The 21,386-nt window shown below is 45.1% G+C and overlaps 1 protein-coding gene across 1 annotated transcript in view; it reads left to right on the plus strand.

The window, feature by feature from the left end:
* Positions 1 to 321: 321 nt before the first annotated feature.
* lrp2b (low density lipoprotein receptor-related protein 2b) overlaps positions 322 to 21,386 on the plus strand; it is a 29,561-nt gene continuing 8,496 nt past the window's right edge. Inside the window, exons 1-51 of the mRNA XM_088283912.1 lie at positions 322 to 388; positions 1,460 to 1,570; positions 1,654 to 1,776; positions 1,852 to 1,968; positions 2,317 to 2,427; positions 3,164 to 3,280; positions 3,411 to 3,527; positions 3,676 to 3,819; positions 4,187 to 4,303; positions 4,404 to 4,532; positions 5,131 to 5,300; positions 5,376 to 5,599; positions 6,316 to 6,522; positions 6,597 to 6,799; positions 6,879 to 7,019; positions 7,161 to 7,370; positions 7,665 to 7,857; positions 8,191 to 8,316; positions 8,413 to 8,543; positions 8,628 to 8,765; positions 8,848 to 9,129; positions 9,224 to 9,463; positions 9,589 to 9,711; positions 9,791 to 9,907; positions 9,981 to 10,358; positions 10,435 to 10,683; positions 10,840 to 11,048; positions 11,146 to 11,330; positions 11,401 to 11,629; positions 11,702 to 11,879; positions 11,967 to 12,095; positions 12,340 to 12,506; positions 12,638 to 12,781; positions 12,873 to 12,982; positions 13,061 to 13,235; positions 13,339 to 13,552; positions 13,622 to 13,858; positions 13,938 to 14,129; positions 14,473 to 14,945; positions 15,382 to 15,829; positions 16,547 to 16,712; positions 16,774 to 16,932; positions 17,009 to 17,298; positions 17,362 to 17,565; positions 18,228 to 18,470; positions 18,550 to 18,675; positions 18,766 to 18,885; positions 18,952 to 19,083; positions 19,485 to 19,686; positions 19,772 to 20,067; positions 20,598 to 21,114. Coding sequence (XP_088140038.1) covers positions 322 to 388; positions 1,460 to 1,570; positions 1,654 to 1,776; positions 1,852 to 1,968; positions 2,317 to 2,427; positions 3,164 to 3,280; positions 3,411 to 3,527; positions 3,676 to 3,819; positions 4,187 to 4,303; positions 4,404 to 4,532; positions 5,131 to 5,300; positions 5,376 to 5,599; positions 6,316 to 6,522; positions 6,597 to 6,799; positions 6,879 to 7,019; positions 7,161 to 7,370; positions 7,665 to 7,857; positions 8,191 to 8,316; positions 8,413 to 8,543; positions 8,628 to 8,765; positions 8,848 to 9,129; positions 9,224 to 9,463; positions 9,589 to 9,711; positions 9,791 to 9,907; positions 9,981 to 10,358; positions 10,435 to 10,683; positions 10,840 to 11,048; positions 11,146 to 11,330; positions 11,401 to 11,629; positions 11,702 to 11,879; positions 11,967 to 12,095; positions 12,340 to 12,506; positions 12,638 to 12,781; positions 12,873 to 12,982; positions 13,061 to 13,235; positions 13,339 to 13,552; positions 13,622 to 13,858; positions 13,938 to 14,129; positions 14,473 to 14,945; positions 15,382 to 15,829; positions 16,547 to 16,712; positions 16,774 to 16,932; positions 17,009 to 17,298; positions 17,362 to 17,565; positions 18,228 to 18,470; positions 18,550 to 18,675; positions 18,766 to 18,885; positions 18,952 to 19,083; positions 19,485 to 19,686; positions 19,772 to 20,067; positions 20,598 to 21,114 — 9,830 coding nt within the window. The remainder of the gene's footprint in view (positions 389 to 1,459; positions 1,571 to 1,653; positions 1,777 to 1,851; positions 1,969 to 2,316; positions 2,428 to 3,163; positions 3,281 to 3,410; positions 3,528 to 3,675; positions 3,820 to 4,186; positions 4,304 to 4,403; positions 4,533 to 5,130; positions 5,301 to 5,375; positions 5,600 to 6,315; positions 6,523 to 6,596; positions 6,800 to 6,878; positions 7,020 to 7,160; positions 7,371 to 7,664; positions 7,858 to 8,190; positions 8,317 to 8,412; positions 8,544 to 8,627; positions 8,766 to 8,847; positions 9,130 to 9,223; positions 9,464 to 9,588; positions 9,712 to 9,790; positions 9,908 to 9,980; positions 10,359 to 10,434; positions 10,684 to 10,839; positions 11,049 to 11,145; positions 11,331 to 11,400; positions 11,630 to 11,701; positions 11,880 to 11,966; positions 12,096 to 12,339; positions 12,507 to 12,637; positions 12,782 to 12,872; positions 12,983 to 13,060; positions 13,236 to 13,338; positions 13,553 to 13,621; positions 13,859 to 13,937; positions 14,130 to 14,472; positions 14,946 to 15,381; positions 15,830 to 16,546; positions 16,713 to 16,773; positions 16,933 to 17,008; positions 17,299 to 17,361; positions 17,566 to 18,227; positions 18,471 to 18,549; positions 18,676 to 18,765; positions 18,886 to 18,951; positions 19,084 to 19,484; positions 19,687 to 19,771; positions 20,068 to 20,597; positions 21,115 to 21,386) is intronic.

Below are 21,386 nucleotides of genomic sequence, written 5' to 3' on the forward strand. Positions count from 1 at the left end.
CACTTCCTTTCTATGTAAACATTGTTTCACATGCTGCCGCCGTCACACAAAAGCGTGTGGCTCCGTTTTCTTGCTGATGTCGACAACATGCCCACAGGTAAAAGTTCATCTTCGATCAAGTTTATGTAAAAGGGGTAAGGCATAAAAAAGCTGGACGCCTCCTGGAGATGATTATTGGTTTGCTGCTCACTGTACATCGACATCCTCGACCCCTTTTCAGCGCTACTTTGGGATAGCTGCTTTGTTTGATTTTTTTTTTTCTTTATATGTCAAACAGATAAGTAAAACGAATCGAGCGGGAAAGCCGAGGATTCATCAGCGATGGACCTTCCAGGTCTTCGGCTTGTGTCGCTTCTTCTGCTCTTTCAAGGAATTCACACAATTGAAGGTAAAAAAAAGATTGCTCTTTTTGAAATGAGAACAAACGGCAAACATAATTAAAAAGGCTTCTATTCCTCCAAATCAGAATAGGTTCCTCAAATCTCTGAAAAGGGAAAAAAAAATCTTACCTTCATTTTAACATCGAAACTGCTAAAGGAAAAAAAATCTAATCTTTTAAATACAATTTTTAAAAAATGTTATGTTCCATTTCATTCTTATTACCTTCAAAGTATTTTTTAATCATGTGTTGGCATCATATTCACTGTTAAATTATATTGTAATGATCATTGCATTTTAACAAAAAATATTGATTTATGTTTAACCCCAAAAAGATTTCAAATATTGTATATATTGTTTTTGACCACATTTGGTGTTCGTAATTGTCACACTACTTCAAAAGAAATTCATTTTAGAATAGAATCATCTCATCTAGTTGCAACTTTATTTTTAAACTGCTCCCCGGCTAAAAAAGAAATAAAAATAGAGCATTAAATTCAAACTTATGAGCGAAGGCTGGCTGACTCCAAAATAGTTCCTCAGCATAATCCAGCCGAGATGCGGTTTTGTCACTTTGTCGCAAATCGTGAATTTTTGTAGCTATTTCGAAAGATGACCGCTGTGTGCCCTTTGTTTACTCTTGTATGTTTTTTGAGTCTTGTTCCAAGCTCATAAGGATCACAGATCCAAAGTACAGCCATTACATTTGCTGATTCAGTTTGACCATCGTCTATAAAAATGGACCCATCAGTCACGGTGGCGAATGAACTCCCCAAATCACATGTTTTGAGTGAGGAACCGTCATAAACCGCCGTTGTAAATGTGCCGCCATAAACAAAACGCCATGGTCGGAAACTGGGAGGAAATCCAAAGAGAATCATCTACTTTTAACACAATGTGTTCCTTGGAGTAAAACGGTGATTCTTAAACTTTTTTTTTCGGATTAAATTAAATTAAATTAAATTAAATTAAATTAAATTAAATTAAATTAAATTAAATTAAATTAAATTAAATTAAATTAAATTAAATTAAATTAAATTAAATTAAAAACGTGTATTTGTTGTGTTGTCTTCTTCTGCAGGGAGCTGCGCGACTGGCGAGTTTCAGTGCACCAGCGGACAGTGCATAGACATCGACTGGAAGTGCGACGGAACGAAAGACTGCGTGGACGATTCCGATGAACTCAATTGCCGTGAGTGTTCATGCATGGGGAGCAATTTGCACATAGCTGTCTCATTGCTTTTTTTTTTTTGTTCTTTATGTTTGCGGTGATAGCTCCTCCGTCGTGCAGCTCACAGCAGTTCAAATGTGTGACGGGCGGTGAATGCATCCAACTGGAGTTCGTCTGTGATGGGGAGAAGGACTGCAAGGATGGTTCCGATGAAGAAAGAGAGTGTGGTATGGAGAGATACTTTGTGCGGACACTTTTTTTTCCCTTCAAGAATTACAGTTTGATTTCTCTTCATCAAACAGGCAGTCGAACCTGCAGCCCAGACCAGTTCACCTGCCAGGAGGGCCAGTGTATTCCTGGCAAATTCAAGTGTGACCATGTGAAGGACTGTGTGGACAATTCGGATGAAAACAATTGCAGTAAGTACATATAATATAACTTTTGTATATTTTTCTCAGTCCATCTTTTATTTGAATAAGAACCTTAATATAATATAATGTAATATCACGTAGTATCTGCTTCATGTTTCTAAAGGGGTCCTTTAGGGATCTCTTGTAGGTCCACCGTTGATCTCTGCCAACATGTGTAAAATACATATTTTAATTTTTATGCTGATGTAATTTATTCTTCATCTACTGAAATTGAGCAAGTTATAATTTTTTTATCTTTTACAATTCTCCCTATAATGAAATTGCTTAATTGGCAGGACTTGAAGTAGTTGTAGTGTTTTTGAGCTTTTATATATTTATTTTATTTTATTTTCGCAGACTACCCACAGTGCGCAGAGAAGACGTGTGCTAACGGGGCTTGTTACAACAACTCTCAGCATTGCAATGGACTCCAAGACTGCAGAGACGGTTCCGACGAATATAACTGCAGTAAGTAAAGGAATTAACAATGATCACAAGATCACCGAGAAAAACTCAGACTTCCGTCACGGTTATCCATTTTCCTATTTAGTATCTTAGCGGCTAATATCGAAAAGTAAAGTTGGTTTAAAGTTGTCCTGTAGGTGGCGCTAATGATCTTGACGAAATGGTTGAACGCTTTCAAAATATTGACGACGAAGAAGACGCGGCTACCATGACAGTTCGTTTACGAGCGTTTCATGCTTTCGTTTTTCATGTTTTTTTTTTAACGAAAGATTTAATAAAATTCATTATTTATTGGCTTCTTTTTCTTACGTAAATCCAAGTTTTGTGTACATGTTGTAGTGAATTTTCGCCTGGGAAAGTACAGGACGAAAACAAACTTGGTAGGTGGCGATCTAAGCACCATTCAACTCAAGAAAATAAACCTTAACATGCACCACAGGTGACAAACATACTTTGGGAAATGACGTTGAAATATTGATAAACTAAGAAACCACTTATATAATATATATAAACATGATCATATTGTTGTTGTAATTTGCAGAGATCTTTGTCGTTTCAAATGTTTTTCCAAACTATTGGTCAGCATGGGGCAATAAAGTGCAATTGTCCGCCACTGCAAATCACAAACATGTCAAACTTGGCATTTGCAATTCCTGCTAAAATTGCATATTAAGGCTGAAATGCTGAATGAAAAATATGGCGTGAATTTCAGCCTTCACACAATAACTTTGCTTTGCAGCCGTCAAGCATTGCTCCATCCATGAATATCAATGTGCCAATGGCATCTGCATCCCAAATTACTTCCTGTGCGACCACTGGAACGATTGCGGGGACAACAGTGACGAGCAAGGCTGCGGTAAGGCCAAGCGAGAGCTACATTGAAGCTGACGCGCTTCAAATGTTCAGGTTGCTCAAGCGCTGTGGACTTCAAACGCCATTTATGTGATTTCTGCCTGTTTTTTATTTATTTATTTATTTTTTTGCAGTGTATCAGAGCTGTCGCGGCAACGAGTTTACATGTACAAGTGGCCGTTGTATTTCTCAGTACTGGGTGTGTGACAAGTTCAATGACTGTGGGGACAACAGTGATGAAAAAGGATGTGGTAAGGACACTTTTGGCTGTGGATGTTGGATTTTTTGACCACATTTAATAATCAGCATCTCTGATAAGTATGATTTTTGTATTTCAATGTTTCATGTTTCTGTCACGTTCGTCGATAAATATTGACTCATGAACGATGCTGCTTGCAGACAGCAACTCCCGTGATTGTTACCCTGGCGAGTGGGGCTGCCCGGACTCCACTACTTGCATCCCGGTGGGGAAGGTTTGCGATGAGAAAGCCGACTGCCCCGGCGGAACCGATGAGACCAACTCCACCATTGGGAAGACCTGCAGTAAGATTTCAAGTTTTTATACACTTGACGGAGCCCAGATTGCGAGTCATGCTAGCATATGTCTAACTTTCATAGGCCTCTAAAGTGAAGGTTCGAAGGTTATCTGCGTTGGACGATAGCGCCCCCATTAGCATTTCTAAGACGGTAGCTGCTGTGATTTTGATATGATAACAGGTTAACTTTATTGCTGCCCCTTACAAACGCTCGGTTTAAAATTAACCTTTCTCTAGGACGGAAATTGATAATTGCCTTGAAATGCAGCGCATGATAGCCGTAATTTAGCGAGCAAAGAATTATAATGACACCTCTGGAGATGATTAGAGCCGTTTAACTGGAGTCGGTAAACTTTTATTGACATCGCCCGCAGGCCTGGAGCGCTGCGCGACCTTGAGCTGCGAGTATCTATGCCACGTGTCGCCAGAAGGGGGCACTTGTCACTGCCCAGATGGTTTTGTTATAGGCAACGACAGTCGCTCTTGCGTGGGTAAGATGAGATCATCTAAATAATTTTTTTTTTTTTTAAAACTCCTTTGCAAAGGGTGCTCTTGGTGAAATGACATTTGATTGCTCTTCTTTTCATGCAGACTACAATGACTGTCAAATCTGGGGGATCTGTGACCAGATATGCGAAGACCGACCTGGGGCGCATCGTTGCAGCTGTGCCTCTGGATACTTTTTGGAGCAGGGTCACGTCTGCAAGGCCAACGTGTCAGGTGTCGACTCCCGCATATGTTCAAATCGACATTAGAGTCAACATTTTATTCACACCGACACCAGAAGGAATATACACTCTTTGAGAACTCGCTCATTATGGATATCTCAGATTTTCTTTGGTGGCCGGTATCGGTAGACTCCAAGAATACCCAATACCTAAAAAATAAGGTTAGTATCGGCCCAATACCGGTACCTGGTATTGGTCCTCGCTCATCCCTTGTAAAGAATGAAACAATTCACTTCATTGTGTTGCTCTGCCTGATGTGTCTGACTTGGCCACCGGGGGCAGTATAATACGGTGCAGTCATTAATACAAACAAAGTGCGATAAATAAATAATAACTGATAACCTATTTATTAAAAATAAATAAATAAATAATGGTCTTTGCGCACACTTTTTAACAATGCAATCACTTTTAAACACCTACTGGGAGAAAGCAAGAGCAATGCATAACGCAAAAAAAGTACAAAAAAATGTGCGATACAGTGGGACCACAAAAACTAAACTGTGATAGAGTGAAGGTTTACTGTTGTCATTTTTTCATAGAGGATAAATAATATACGCCTGTGTTAATTTAATTAAATTTTTTTTTTCCAGGTGGATTGCCACACCTCATTTTCACAGACGGAGGAGACGTGATGATAGCGGACGTACACGGCCGCAACGCTCGAACTTTGATACCCGCCCAGGGTAAAAATGTGGTCGTCGGAGTGGCGTTTCACCGGCACAGCGAGACCGTCTTCTGGAGTGACACATACAACAAAAAGGTGAGCTTTGCTGACTTTGACATGAAGCTTTTTGCAGCAAATCCTAATCCCCCCCCCCCCCCGTCCTTGAACCAGGTGTATTCTGCCAACTATAACGGCGGAGACGTGAAGGAGGTTCTGACAGCGGCAGTTCGCAACGTGCAGAACCTCGCCGTGGACTGGATCAACTTCAAGCTGTACGTGTTAGAGGCCGCGGTGGAGCGCATCGACATGTGCGAGTTTGACGGAGGGAATCGGGTCACGCTGATTGCTGAGAACCTGCAGAGTCCTCATGGCCTCGCCCTGGACCCCACAGTAGGGTGGGTTGACCACATTTGACAGACACTTGCCAATGGAAATGGTCTTTTAGTTAAAATGTCCGAAATGTAGTTAGTTTGATTTGAAACAAATTTTGTATTTGAATTTGCATATTATTTTCAAAAAAGTCTACACAGCTCTTGTTCAAATGTCAGGTTTTTGTTATATTAAAAAACAAACAAAAAAAAAACATATGAATCATTTCAAATCGTTCTTGTTCCCATTTTGTTTATGTCACAAATACTGGCATTTGAACGAGAGTCTGCAGACTTTTTGGATCCATCGTAATTATATTTTTTACGCAAAGGTCATTTTTAAACATAATGTCATTAAAATTAATCTAATCTATAATGCATCAACATTTACATTTAAATTAAAAAAATATTTTGGTTTAATTTTCCAGTGTAAATTTGTTTAGTATATTTTATTTGAATTTTATTTCAATTTAAAATTTCCTTGTGTAATTATTTTACATTTGGGTAAGTAACATTTCCAAATTAACCCATTTTCATATGGAATTATAATTTGTGTATTTTCCAAATATAATTAAATTATTTTTTTTCTGTAATTATTTAAAAAAAAAAAACAGAAAAGAAAAAACAGCACTTTTTCTCTGCACATCACAATTGATTAATTACCTACAACACCAAAGTATCAAACAATTATCAAAACAACTAGATGTGATTCATTTGTAATTATTTTACATCTGCATTTCCAGTTACATGTTCTTCACCGACATGGGCGTCAGTAATGAACAGATGAAGCTGGAACGGGCCTTCATGGACGGCAGTAACCGTGTGGAGCTGGTGAAAAACAGGCTGGGCACGCCAACCGCAATTAGCATCGATATCGCCACAAAGAGGGTCTACTGGTCCGACAGCCACTTTGACACTGTGGAAACGGTCACCTATCACGGTTTGGACAGGTAAACGTCACGTTGGGATAGCGTCTGGTTGTCTTCCACTGCTTTTGACGGCCGTTCTTTTTTGTCCTGGACAGGAAAATAGTGCTCAATGGTGGAACTCAAGCGCCGCATCCTTTTGGGATGGCTGTCTTCGAGAACCACGTCTTCTTCACTGATTGGACCAAGATGGGCGTCGTGCGAGCCAACCGCTTCAACGGCAGCAGCCCGGCGCTCCTCTATCGTACCGCCAAGCGACCTGGCCATATTGTTGTCTCGCATTCAGTGCTGCAGCCCTTGGGTAAGCCCCGCCTCCGAACCGCGAATGCCCACATTGCCACCCTTTGACTACACGAGCCTGATTTCATCACGTCCCGCAGTGATGAACCCTTGTGGGCGTCACAACGGCGGCTGTCACCACATTTGCGTCCTGAGCCACCGCACTGACAACGACGGTCTGGGCTACCGCTGCAAGTGCCGCCATGGTTATGAGCTGCAGGCGGACCTTCTGACCTGCTCCAGTCAGTTTATTATTCGGCAAACTCACTTTTTGATACTGTATTTTTTTTTTTTTTTTTAAATGTTAGTCAAAAAAAAAACATCCATACAATAGTTAAAAAAGGACAATATTTATAGCAAACAAACTTTTACTTGTTGAACAGAGATAAAGAACTATTTGCTGCTGGCCACCTCCATGGCCGTGCGAGGGATCCCGTTCAGCTTTTCCCTCCAGGAAGACGTCACCCTCCCCCTCTCAGGGCTCGCGTCGTCTTTTTCCGGCTCTGCCGTGGAGTTTGATGGCAACGAGGAGACGATTTTCTACAACGACAGGTCCCGGGGGATTATTTATAAGTCAAACCTCAACGGGACCGGTAAGTAAGCATCATAGAGAATAAATGGATGGATGTACATTTCAAATGTATAATTTAACTAATATAATAATATTATTAAAAAATATATATATAAATATATATATATATGTATAAAATATAAAAATATAATTTATTTATTTATTTACTAATGGCATATTTCATTGATAAAAGATTATAAATCAGATTTTATTAGCTGTGCATGTGTTCTTAATTAAGTGGCTAATTAACAATTTAATTAATTTTTTTTTTTTTTACGTTGCTCACCTTGATTAAAATTCTGTCCTCCTCTTTAAGTTCAACAGATTTTGACAGGCTACCGGGCGTCATCCGTCGACACCATGACATACGACTGGACCTCCAAAGTTTTGTTCTGGACCTCAAGCGCCTACAAAACAGTGACGGCCTTGAGAATCACTGACAAGTCCAGGCGAGACGTCGTCACTGGATTGATGAGGCCAAAAGGAATTGCCGTGCATCCCGGTGCTGGGTGAGTCATCATTCGGATGGAATAAAAGCAAATATTCATGCCAGTACTTCGATGGGAGGTCAGTTTGAATCGGAATTTCCAAATTGGAATCTTGGATTTTGAATTTGCAATGTGAAGAAAAAAAGAAATCGACATCTGAATTCAGATTCAAACTCCAATGAGGCTAACCAGGGAAAACAAATCCAATCGTTCTGACTTTATCAAACATAAACTCAGTCATAGAATATTCCATATCCCAAAACGGAGCAGTTAAACAAGGAGGTGTGCCCATTTCATAGATGTACTCTTACTTACGTAACTTCCCCAAAAATGTCCTCTTGTGTCTGTGCGTAGCTACTTGTTTTGGTCTGACTGGTATCGCCCGGCGGTCATCATGAGGAGCTTCCCCGATGGCAGCAATGCGATACCGCTGGTCAACACGACACTCGGATGGCCGTATGGACTTGCCCTTGACTATGCGTAAGCGTCCATTGCACGCTCAGTATTCATCGAATGCTTAAGAAGAATTTATTTAGAATAGCAATTTTATTTTTTGTCTGTGTGTGTCTTGAATAGACAAAACCGCTTGTACTGGGTCGACGCCCTCTTGGATCAGATTAGTCACATTGACGTTGAAGGAAACAACAGGCAGACCTTCACCGAAATTGGACAGATCACAAATCCGTACTCTTTGGCTGTTTATTCCGGTCCGTTTCTTTTTTTTTGATACGTGACTGACAAAACATCACCATTTTGGTCTTCACAAAGAACTATTTATTTGTACTCCGCAGACTACCTGTACGTGTCTGACACCAGGACCAGAGCGATATTCGAGATGAGGAAAAGAGATGGCGGAGGAAACTTTATGATCCGACAAGGAGTCAACGGCATTCTGAACATCAAGGCCTACACCGCCGACCTCCATACGAGTGCGTCCGTCCACGCAGTCCCGCGCCAACATCAGAGGACAAAACCTGAACTCGACTTTCTGCTTCACGTTTGTCCTCGTAGCGATCAGCAGTCGTTGCAACACGGTGCCAAACGGCCGCTGCAGCCACTTCTGCTTCCCGACTCCGTCCTACAGCCGCGTGTGCGGATGTCCGTACGGCATGAAGCTGCAAGTCAACCGGCAGGACTGCGTCAAGGACGACAGCATCCCACCCCCGCCGGACAACATCTGCGGGGACTACTCGTTTGAGTGCGACGAGGGCCGATGCCGGCCCAACTCCTACCGCTGTGACGGATATTTAGACTGCGTGGATAAATCGGACGAGGCCAACTGCACCAACATTGGTGAGTAAACATGAGACTTGAAAGTGGGAATTTTCTCGGAAAAGTGTTGGCCTGCTGAAAGTGAAGGGCGACATCTTTGCTTGCCATCATCCAGGAGCGACATGCTCGCCTTTTGCCTTCGCCTGCAACAACAAGCACTGCATCCTATCGTCATGGCGCTGCGACGGCACGGATGACTGCGGCGACGGCTCGGACGAAGACGGCTGCCCCACGAACGTGCCCGCCACCTGCAACGCCGACTCCTTCACCTGCCGAAACAACAGATGCATCTCCACGGCGTGGGTGTGCGACGGCGACAACGACTGCGGCGACGGTTCAGATGAACACAAATGCAGTGAGTCCAATTGTGCCATAACAGGAAACATTTTTTTCTTTTTGATCTCGCAAACTATAAGATTATTTCATCAGATTTTTAGAATTTCCAAACTGTGACCTCATCGCGCTTGTGTCACTTGTCAGATTCCACCATCACAACCTGCGCTCCTTCCTACTTCCTGTGTCCCGACCACCGCTGCATATTCACCAGCTACGTATGCGACGGCGACCAGGACTGCTTGGATGGCTCGGATGAGGAAAATTGCGGTAAAATGAACTTCATTCCCCGTTGGAATCGTTTGAGTTGCGTGGCAACGACCTTTTTCTTGTTTTTCTTCCCGCAAAGAGTTCTCCTGCCCCACTTATCAGTTTGCTTGCGCCACCGGCGACCAATGCATAAGTAGCAGTTATCGCTGTGACGGCGTGTTCGACTGCAGGGACCATTCTGATGAGCGAGATTGTCGTAAGTTTTGCCGCACGGTCATTTGTTATCGACGCCCGGGAAATTTGCAGCGAATGCGATTGTCGTCCGACAGCCACTCAAAGCCCCGGCTTGTGCCACGACGACGAGTTCCAGTGTCAAACCGATGGATTCTGCTTACCGGACGAGTGGGAGTGTGACGGCCATCCCGACTGCGAGGACGGATCGGACGAGCACGTCTCCTGCCCGCCCGTCACCTGCTCGTCCGGCTACTTCCAGTGCAAAAACAAGATGTGCATCCAAAACGACTGGTTGTGCGACGGCCAAAACGACTGCCGGGACAATAGTGACGAGCAGAACTGTCCCACGCCGCCATTCCAGTGTCCCGCCGGCCAGTGGATGTGTCCCACCGACCAGGTGTGCATTCAGCGAGACAAAGTGTGCGATGGCCAGAAGGACTGCCCGGATGGAGCGGACGAGTCGCCAATGTGCAGTGAGTTTTGCTTCGCTTCCATTTGAAACGTGGAAACTGTTTGCGATATCAATGCGATTGATTATTCCTCCCGCAGATGAAGACGACTGCATACTCGGCAACGGAGGCTGCAGCCACATCTGCATTCAAGGACCATTCGGGGCCGAGTGCAAATGTCTGCCGGGCTTCCAGCTGCTGAACGACTCCAAGACGTGCGACGACATCAACGAGTGTCTCGTCCCGGGCTTCTGCAGCCAGGCGTGCTACAACGAGAGAGGAAGCTTCCGCTGTTACTGCTCTTTCGGTTACCTCCTGGAACCGGACGGACGCACGTGCAAAGCTACGGGTGAGCTTGGACTAAAAAATAATCGCAGGAAGTCGCACATGTCCAAGTGTAATCAGACCAAATCGATGAGCCAGATAACACCTCTGTTCGCAAAACCGTGACGTCTGCAAGAATCGAATGCTAACAAATGAATGGCATTCCTTCTCCCTCTTTTAGACCCTCTCGCCGCCGCGCTTCTGATCGCCAAGCGTAGCCAAGTCATCGCCTACAAGATCAACGCAAAGCCGCCCTCCCTCGGTCCCGTGGCGAGCGGTTCAAGCATCGTGACCGTCGACTTTGATCGCGTGACTTCCAGAATGTTCTGGGCCGACGCCTCTCAGAAGAAGATCTGGAGTGCCTACCGGAATGGAACGGATAAACGGGAAGTACGTTGTCCGGGATTTGCCTCCGATTGTTTGAATTATGATCGGTAAAAGTTGCGGCTGGCACTCGGCGTTCATCTTGCTGCTTCTGTCGCTCCAGATTTTCTCCAGTGGCCTGACAGTGCCAGAGAGCCTCGCGGTGGACTGGGTGGCCAGAAACCTTTACTGGACCGACTCGGTCACGGAGAACATTGAAGTGTCCACTCTGGACGGTCGCTTCCGCAAAGTTCTCCTCACCCAAAATATTACCAGCCCCCGTGGCCTGGTTTTAGACCCTCGCAACCAGTAAGGAAGCATCAAGTTGGCTTATCGCTTGAGTAATTGCTTCAACCTTTTCTGGTCTCCCCCCGCACAGTACCAACCTGATGTTCTGGTCGGATTGGGGTCAGAATCCCAGGATCGAACGGGCCGACATGGATGGAAGCATGAGGAAGGTCATCGTCAGTACCAAGATATACTGGCCCAATGGCTTGGCGCTGGACTACACCACACGCAGGGTCTACTTCGCCGACGCTTACCTGAAATATATCGACTACTGCGACTACCATGGGAAGAATCGCTTTCAAGTGATGGCAAGCGACATGGTACGTTGGATTGGAAATGGAATCACAACGAGGTCAGAATCGGCATCCTGTCAACACGTCCTCGACCTCCAGGTTCTGCAGCACCCGCACGGCATGACCGTCTTCGAGGACACCGTCTTCTGGTCGGAGCGCTACGCCGGGAAAGTGATGAGCACCAACAAGTTCCACGGCGGCGACGTCACCATATTGATGAACAGCGTCTATCAACCCATGGGCATCGTCATGGATCATCCCATCAAGCAGCCCGCAGGTGACCTGACGTAACCTCGATTCAAAAATCGGGCAGTTGACAACGCATCGGTTTTTGCGAAGGTCAAACCGGTGCTTTTGTATGCAGGGCTCAATCCTTGCAAAGAGCATCTGTGCAGTCAGCTGTGCCTGCTGTCGGGCTTCAGGCCAAGATATTACACCTGCCACTGTGAGTCTGGATGGAAGCTGAACGATGATAAACGCACCTGTGTTAAAGGTGAGAATTTTCTTTTTCCATTTGTTGACACTGGCAAAAAAAGGGGGTGTTCAATTTACTCCATTTTTTTTTCATCAGGCGCTTGCACAAAATAAAATGTCGATGTATCGGCTGCTATAATTTTCTTTCAAGCAACCACTTGATTAAATAAAATTGAGTAAATTCAAGCCAAACTTTTTTTTTTCAGTGTACGTAAACACCTTTGTTTAAAAAAAAAAAATTTTTTTTAAAATCTCGATCTCAGATGAAACGCCCTTCTTGATGGTGGCAAGAGATTCAGTTCTTTTCGGGATCCCCCTGGACCCGGCCGACCCCTCCGACAACGCCATGGCGTCTGTGTCGGGCATCAGGCAGGGGCGGGACATCGACTTTGATGAGCGCGAGCAGTTTGTCTACTGGGTCGAGGCATCAGTGAGTGGACGCGCTAACAATGGACATGAGACACTTTATTCGCTAACACGGGCTTGTTGTTAAACAATTAAAAAAATCCTCATTTTGCACGAGCAGTTTTGTGAGATGCACATTTCCTTTACCTTTGCCAGGGTTCTGTTTGGCGCGTGCACACCAACGGCACCAACAAGTCTCGGTTTGCTCCTGGTGCTCTCATGGGAGTGCCGTCCGGTCTGGCGTTCGACTGGATCAGCCGACTCATGTATTATAACAACCCCACTAATAAATCCATCGAGGTAAAAAAAAACAAAAAAAAACAGGCTGTGGTCAAAATCGATAAAAAATATGCAAAGGAGAGTAAATTCAAAATCAAAACCCTTCATCCAGGTCATCCGCGTCGATGGAAAAGAGTACTACCGGAAAACTCTCATCACCTCCAACGGGAAACCGGAAGGCGTGGGAACACCTGTTGGGATAGCCTTAGATCCAGCAAGAGGGTAAATTATCGACTGCATCTAATTATAAATTTAGCAACGTGGTTGAAATTTTTTATTTATTTTTTCTCACCTCCTCAGGAAATTATTCTGGGCGGACAGAGGGTCCAACGAGGTTCCTCCTAAGGTGGGCAGCGCTGACATGGATGGGAGCAACCTCACAAACCTCTACACGGGAAATCTGGCAAACATCGGCTACATCGCTGCCGATATTTCCACCAGGAAACTTTACTGGGGGGTGAAAGGCTCCGGAGTGGTACGTCCATGTTTAAGATTCCAACTTTTTGACTGCGCGAGGCTGCACTAACATGCTGATTTTATTTTTTATTATGATTATTTTTTATTATTATTTTTTTTAGATTGAGAGCGGCACCATGGACGGGGCGAGCCGGGTGACGGTGGTCAGCGGCCTGTCGCACCCGTGGGGGTTGACGATCTACCAGAACCATCTGTATTACACCGACATTGACTACGAGGTCATCGAGAGGGTGGACAAAGAGACGGGCGCCAATATGGTGGTGATGAGGAGTGGCTTGTCCCACCTGCGCGCCATCAAAGTCAACGCCAGAGACAGTATGTAAATGTCGTTTCCGTTCTGGAGACCGTCATTTCCGAGCATTAACCCCCCTATCGTGACTTTAGACTCAGCAGGGACGGCAAACGCTTGCAGCGTCAACAACGGCGGCTGCCCTCACCTCTGTCTGCCCAAACCCAACAACCAAAGGAGCTGCGCCTGCACCACCGGTTTCTACCCGACTCCGGACGGCTCTCGTTGCGAAGAGGTCGACTCCTTCGCTGTGGTCTCCACGCCCAAGTACATCCGCGGCTTCCACGTTAACAGCTCGGATCATTCCGAGGCCATGGTGCCCATCGGCGGACGTAGGTTGACTTGGCCCTCCCTCGAGATGCCTCGACACATCCAAGTTTATCATGTTGTTTTTTTGTTTTTTTTTTGCAGCTTCTTACAGCATTAAGGCGAGCTTGGGCCTCCACATAGAATCTGGCTACATCTACTGGATTGACAACAGCACCTCCACCTCCTACAAGGGCATCTACAGGAGCAAAACAGATGGCTCAAACTACCAAAGGGTGATCTCCAGCGGCATTGGAAGAGGCGGCATCCAGGGTCTTGCCGTGGACTGGGTTGCTAGTATGAAACTAACTCTATCCAACGATTCTGAACTAAAAATTGCCTTTTCTGTGTTTGTGCTTGTTCTGTAATATCCTAAGATGCAGCAACTGGCTCCTATAGGTTAATTAGGAAAGTAGTAATTGATGTCAAGAAAGTATGTTGAAATGATGCATCTTGATTGAAAGTTTAGCCTGGGTTGTTAGGGAAGTTGCGGAGAGTCTCCATTCTCGAATCCTGCGGAAATACTTTCACTAGAAGATATCCCAATGGCTCATTGCAGGGCTATGCCAAACCTTGACAACGAGGCGCTCTAAAATAGACAAGCATGTCTTTCTAACCCGCTCTTTCTTCATCTCCTCAGACAACTTGTACTTCACCAACGCCTTTGACAGTGAGACCTTCCTGGAAGTTGTGGCCATCAACACGTCGTACCGACTGATTCTCCTCAAGTCGGCCCACGACTGGCCCCGCGACGTGGCCGTCAACCCGAAGCAGCGTTACCTTTTCTGGACCGACGGCGGCCAGATGCCCAAGATCGAGCGCGCGCTGCTGGACGGCACCAACCGCACCGTGTTGGCTTCGGAGGGTCTGGTGTCTCCTCGCGGCCTCACGGTCGATTACACCAACGACTTCCTCTACTGGACGGACGACGTTCAGGACATGATCTGTCGTATGGCTGCCGACGGCTCGCAGAGGCAGATCGTCCGGTACGGCAGTCGCTATCCGTCTCCCGCAGGGGTCGCTATACTTGGAAACGTCATGGTGTGGGTGGATGGAACGCTTGGCAAGCTCTTGCAAGCCAGTAAAGAGCCGGGCAATCATAACCAGTCCGAGGTGAGGAATCACACAAAATATGACGTCTAAAATCGGGCCCAACCGATTAAGTGCTCAATTTTAGACCTTTTGATTGATTGATTTTTTTCGGTTCAGTTCGGCCAAAATCTGTCACTTTTTATTTCTCCACATTAACAACCGAAGAACATTTGGGTTGATTTTTGCAGGTTTTAATTTTTATTTTTTTTCGCATTTAAATATCACAAGACAAAGATGATGACATTCAGTAAAAAACAAAATATTGTCTGATTTTTGCCGATTTTTTTTTTCCACATTGACGAAAACGAAGAGCTTCATAAGTATATTTGGGCTGAACTTTACAGCTTTTTATGTATTTATTTTTTCACATTAGCATATTATAGGACAAAGATAATGACATTCAGAAATATCCTCTGATCTTTAATTACTTGAAATTATTTTATTTGATGTCCACCAGGTCATCCGAGACAACCTTGACGGCGCGTCGGATGTCGCCATCTTTGACCCGCACGTGCAGCCTTTAGCGGCCCACCAGGTGGGCTTCAACCCGTGTCACGAGGACAACGGGCGCTGCCAGCAGCTCTGCTTCGCCATCCCGGACCAGGACCGTCCCAAATGCGCCTGTGCCCACGGCTCGCTCCTCACCAACGGCGTAACGTGCGGTTACGGGCAAGATGACTTCCTGGTTTTCACCACCGACTCCACGCTGAACAGTATGAGGCTGGACCCGCAGGACCACAGCAGTCCTTTCCCAACCTTTAATCTGGGCTACAACTTGGTGGCCTTGGATTTTGACTACAAGGACAGGCGAGTTTTCTTCACCCAGTACAAAGGCTACGGCAGGAGTATGATTGGTTATATCACCACCACGTCCCCCAGTACTGCGCCCACCATCATCGCTGCAAGTGAGTTGACAGTTAATGACCTGAGATTAATGTGCAGAATTAAAACCGGGAGTTGAAACCCTAATTTGAGATGCTAATGCAACTTTGAAAGTATATTTTAAAACACTGATGCTAATTTGGAAACCTAACCCAAGTTTAAAACCCTTCTTTGAAACCAAAATCTTGTTTTAAAATCTTTTTTTTTTTAAAGCCTTACTATACATGCTTTTTTTTTTTTTTTCTTAAAGCCCTACTACATGTTTTTTTTTTTTAAAGCCTTACTATACATGGTCGTTTTTTTTGTTTGGTTTTTTTTCATTTTAAAGCCTCGCTATACATGGTTGTTTAAAGAAAAAAAAGTCTTTAAAAAAAAAGCCTTTCTATACTGATCTTTTAAAAAAAAAAAGCCTTACTTGTTTTTTTTTTTTAAAGCCTTACTATACGTGTCGTTTTGTTTTTTTTTTAAATCCTTCCTATACATGTTTTCATTTTTTTTAAAAGCCTTACTATAAATGGTCTTTTTAAAAAAAAAAAACAAAAAAAAAACCCTTACCATACATGGTCGTTTTAAAAGATAAAAAGCCTTACTCTAAATTGTCTTTTTTTTTTTTTTTTTTAAACCTTACATGGTCATTTATTTATTTTTCTTTTTAAAAAAGCCTTACTGTACAAGCCCAACTTTGAAACCCTACCCTGTATTCAACATTGTAATGATCTTCCGTCTAAATTTCCTGTCAGATTTGGATGACCCCGAAGGCCTGGCGTACGACTGGATCCACAAACGTCTCTACTTCACCGACTACTATCGCAAGAACGTGCAGTCATTCAACTTGGATGGGACGAACCGGACCGTCATCGCCCACGCAAACCGTCCCCGGGCCATCATAGTCGACCCTTGCTACGGGTAAAGTCTTCCATCTTTTAACAAGGATGCCATCAGAAATGACCGTGCGTCGCCCGCGCAGGTACTTGTACTGGACCGACTGGGCCAGCCCCGCCAAGATCGAAAGAGCCACGCTGGGCGGGAACTTCCGAATCGCCGTCATCAACAGCAGCTTGTCAACACCCAATGGCCTGGCTATCGACTTTGAGGAGCGGCTGTTGTACTGGGCGGACGCCTCGCAGTACGTCGGCTGAAATCTTCAACCCAAGAGCAACTTTCAGATTTCCTCAATGACTTCTCCTTGGTCTCTCCATCAGAGACAAAATCGAGCGGTCCGCCTTGACGGGCGCAAACAGACAAGTGATCATGCTGGGGGTCCAGTACCCCTTTGCCTTGACCGTCTTCAAGCAGGACATCTTCTGGACCGACTGGACCGAGCGGGCCGTTTTCAGGGCGGGGAAGGACGACGGTTCCGGCGTGGTAGTGCTGGGCCAGGACCTTCAGTACCGGCCAAATGACATTCACGTCTTTTCCGGGTCCAAGCAGGAGAGCTGCTCCAGTTCTTGTCTGCAGTTCAACGGAGGCTGTAGTCACGTGTGTGTCGCTGGTAAGCAGAAAAAGCTTTTCATTAAAGAGCGTTTGAACAAATCAACAGAACTTTGTCGTCCAGGTCCAGCGGGACCAGAGTGCCAGTGTCCCCATGAAGGGAAGTGGTACCTGGCCAATAACGGCAAAGACTGCATCCAAGACAACGGCAAGCGCTGCCAGCCCGACCAGTTCACTTGTCTCAACGGCAACTGCATCAAGTCCAGCTGGAAGTGTGACGGCTTCAACGACTGCACCGATCACTCGGATGAGCTGGAGAGAGTGTGTGGTGAGGGATTTCTTATCACGACTATCTCTTTTTTTTTTTTTGCCTTATGAACCACCAAAATCTCTATTTACGTCTCTATATGAACATATTTTTAATGTCATGCCATCATTCAGGGAGGTTAAAAAAAGTAATTAAATAAAATAAAAATAAATAAATAAAAAAAAGTCCATTTTGACAAAAATAATGAGTAGAAAGACGGGATATGTGGTTCGAAATGCAGGGAGTTTAAAAACAAAAAAAACGGCGTACTATACATGGTTGTTTAAAAAAAATCCATTGGTGTTTTTTGGTAGTTTTTTTTTTAAATAAAGCCATACGACACTTGGTCTTTTTTTTTTTAAAGCCTGACTATACATGTTTTATTTTTTTAAAGCCTTACGATACGTTGTCGTTTAAAAAAAACAACAACAAAAAAAAAACGCCTTTGTCGTTTTCCTTTTTTAAAAAAAGGCTTACTCAACATGGTCGTTTTTTTTTTTTTTTTTTAGTCTTACGACACAAAAATAAAAAGCTTTACATGGTCATTTAAAAAAAGCCTTAGTATGCATGCTAGTTTAAAAAAAAAAAAAAAAAAGTCTTACTATAATTGATGTTTTTTTTTTATTTATTTATTTTTTTTTAAAAGCCGTTTCGAGAACGTGTTCCTCTGTCCTCCCGCTCAGCTTTCCACACCTGCTCGGGCAATCAGTTCACCTGCGACAACGGCCGCTGCGTGCCGCTCAGCTACGCCTGCGACTACATGGACGACTGCGGCGACAACAGCGACGAGCGAGGCTGCCCCTTCCCCACCTGCAACCCGGACTCGGAGTTCACCTGCAACAACGGCCGCTGCATCAGCGCCGACTTCGTTTGCGACGGCTTCAACGACTGCCGCGACAACGCCACCTCCGATGAAATTAACTGCCGTGAGTGGATTCCGAAAGTGCATTTGACTCCTTTGACTCGGATTAATCGTTCGGCTTTTTCCGTTCGGACCATGTCCAGCTGACAGGCAGTGTCCCTCGGGCAAGGTCAAATGTGACAACACCAACATCTGCATCTACCCCGACAACCTTTGCGACGGATACAACAACTGCGGCGACAACAGCGATGAGAATCCTCTCTTCTGTGGTAAACTCCTCCCCCTAGCCGGCTTTGTTTCTACTCATTTGGTTCTGGGCTCCCAAGTTTGTTTTTTTTTCCATTTATTTTTTGCAACAGCGGGTCGCACCTGCCCTCCAAACAAGTTCCAGTGCGACCACGGGAAGTGTATCCCTGAAACGTGGGTGTGTGACATCTTCAAGGACTGCCTTGACGGAACGGATGAGCCGCCTACCTGCGGTAAGTCGATGTCACCAAAATGGTCAATGAGGACATCACATATGAAAGATGTTCCCTTCCCCGCAGAGCCTCACGTGCAAACGTGCGGCGTCAGCCAGTTCACTTGCACCAACGGGAACTGCATCCCTCAGTACATGCTGTGCGACGGCAACAATGACTGCTGGGACAACAGCGACGAGGCTCCCGAGCTGCAGTGTGGTCAGATGTTTAAAGAATAAGAATGAAAAAATAATGACAGTGGAAACTCGATTCAATTGACTAACTGAGGGAAGGGGGTCCAACGATCCTCATTATTATTTGTGTCATATATACCCTCTAGAAATGAAGCTTCAAATCTGCTTCATGAACCACTTGTAGTATTTTTGGTCTCCTGTAGATGGCGCGCTCTCTGTTCAACATTGGGCTGACTTGCCATTTTTTTTTAAACCCTTTATTTAAACCAACTGTGCCATCTAGAGGACTCAAAAATATAGCAGCTGGTTCATGAAGCCAATTTGAAGCTTCATTTTCCCATCACTAATTCCCTCATATTTTATGAAATAAAAATTCCTCGCCATCGTTCACCTCAAATCCGTTTATCGAGTTTATTTTCCCCGCAGGCCAGCGTACGTGCAGCTCCGACCAGTTCACCTGTCCGACTTGGCTGCCGGGTCACCCGCGCTGCATTTCCTTAAACTACGTGTGTGACGGTGACAAAGACTGCGTCGACGCGGCTGATGAGCTCCAGAACTGCCCGAATCGGACCTGCCACATGAATGAGTTTGCCTGCTCCAACGGCCTTTGCATTTATCTTCCCTACCAGTGAGGAGAACGACTAAAACGCAATGCGAAGTGTTCAGTTCGATCGCAGAGGAGGGTTTAACCGACTTGTACTCGTCCTCCTCAGCTGCGACCACGTGAACGACTGCGGGGACGGCAGCGACGAGCTGGGCTGCACTTACGACACGTGCGGCAGCCAACAGTTCACCTGCGGCAACGGGGCCTGCATCAGCGCCGCTTACACCTGCGACGGGGAGAACGACTGCCTGGACGGGTCGGACGAAGCGGCCAGCCTGTGCACGACGCCGCAGCCCACGTGCGCACCGCAACAGTTCATGTGCAAGTCGGGCGAGTGCATTGACACGAAGAACGTTTGCAACGGGGTGAAGGACTGCCAGGACAACAGTGACGAAAAAGGCTGCGGTGAGGAAACAGAACTCGATGGTTGACAATGACTTCTCAGCAGCACGTTGGTTGGTTGCTATGGTGTGATTGTAAAGTTTTGGACTCAAATTCTTTCCAATTTGCAGCCAAATAAATTGTAAATGTAATGTTTAAAAAAAATTGTAAGCAGCCCACCGGAAATTTTCACAGCGCACCAGATGGGCCACTCCAAGCCTGATTATGGCTGAACAATTAATCAAATTTAAATTTTTCCAGCACAAGCCTAACTTATAAAACCAAAACATTTATGCATAATAAATCTGTTATTGTTTATTATAATACTGATTAATTTATTACGTGTGTTTGTTAAAAATAAATACTTCCTAAGAGGATTTTGATATAATAATCTCAGCAAATAATAATAAAAAAATAAAAATAATAAATCGCAATTAAAAAATTCAAATTAAAACCTGCAATTTTTCAAAATGGTCGCCGCTGCATTCCGACAACCGAAATGTAAAGAAACGGAATTTGCTTCAAATGTGTGTGCTGCGTCATCATTTCTTTAGGAATCAACGAGTGCCGCAACCCTTCGGTCCACCAGTGTGCCCAGCTGTGCACGGACACGCCGACCGGTTACTTCTGCTCCTGCAACGCTGGCTACCAGCTGATGGCCGACGGCAAAGCCTGCCAAGACCTCAACGAGTGTCTCAGCACTCCGTCCGTCTGCAGCCAGATCTGCGACAACACCGCCGGCTCCTATCACTGCAAATGCGCGCCGGGCTACCTGCGGGAACCCGACGGGCGCACCTGTCGCCAGAACAGCGGCATCAACCCGTACCTGCTCTACACCAACCGCTACTACATCCGCAACTTGACGACCGACGGATCGCAGCTGAGCATCCTGCTGCAGGGTCTCTCCAACGTGGTGGCGCTGGAGTTTGACTATTCGGAGAAAAGGATTTACTGGTTCGATGCGGGAGTGGGAAAGCTCGAGAGGATGCGTTTTGACGGGAGCGGCAGGGAGGTGCTCGTGGACAGCGGCATGCTCGGAGTAGAGGGCCTGGCGCTCGACTGGGTGGGAAGGTGAGGAAATGAAATGAAACTAAAATTGAAATGAAAAGCAGAGTGCTTTTTAAAAACTTTGTGCTGTTCTAGTAAGCTTTTCCTGCCGCTTTTGTAGTCACATTTTACAGCACGAGCCATGCTGCCCTTTTTCTAAAGCTGACTTTCTTCAGGCTTCTGATTGGCTAAAATTGTCTAATAATGCTTAGAATACGTTCCACGTTTTTTTGGAAGAAACATAGCTCAATTTTTCACATTTAATTAAATATTTTTTTGGGTTTAATTTGTTATGC

This window comes from Idiotropiscis lumnitzeri, chromosome 20, assembly GCF_059441095.1.
Source record: "Idiotropiscis lumnitzeri isolate Australia: NSW breed Sydney's pygmy pipehorse chromosome 20, RoL_Ilum_1.0, whole genome shotgun sequence".
In the NCBI taxonomy this organism is placed as follows: domain Eukaryota; kingdom Metazoa; phylum Chordata; class Actinopteri; order Syngnathiformes; family Syngnathidae; genus Idiotropiscis; species Idiotropiscis lumnitzeri.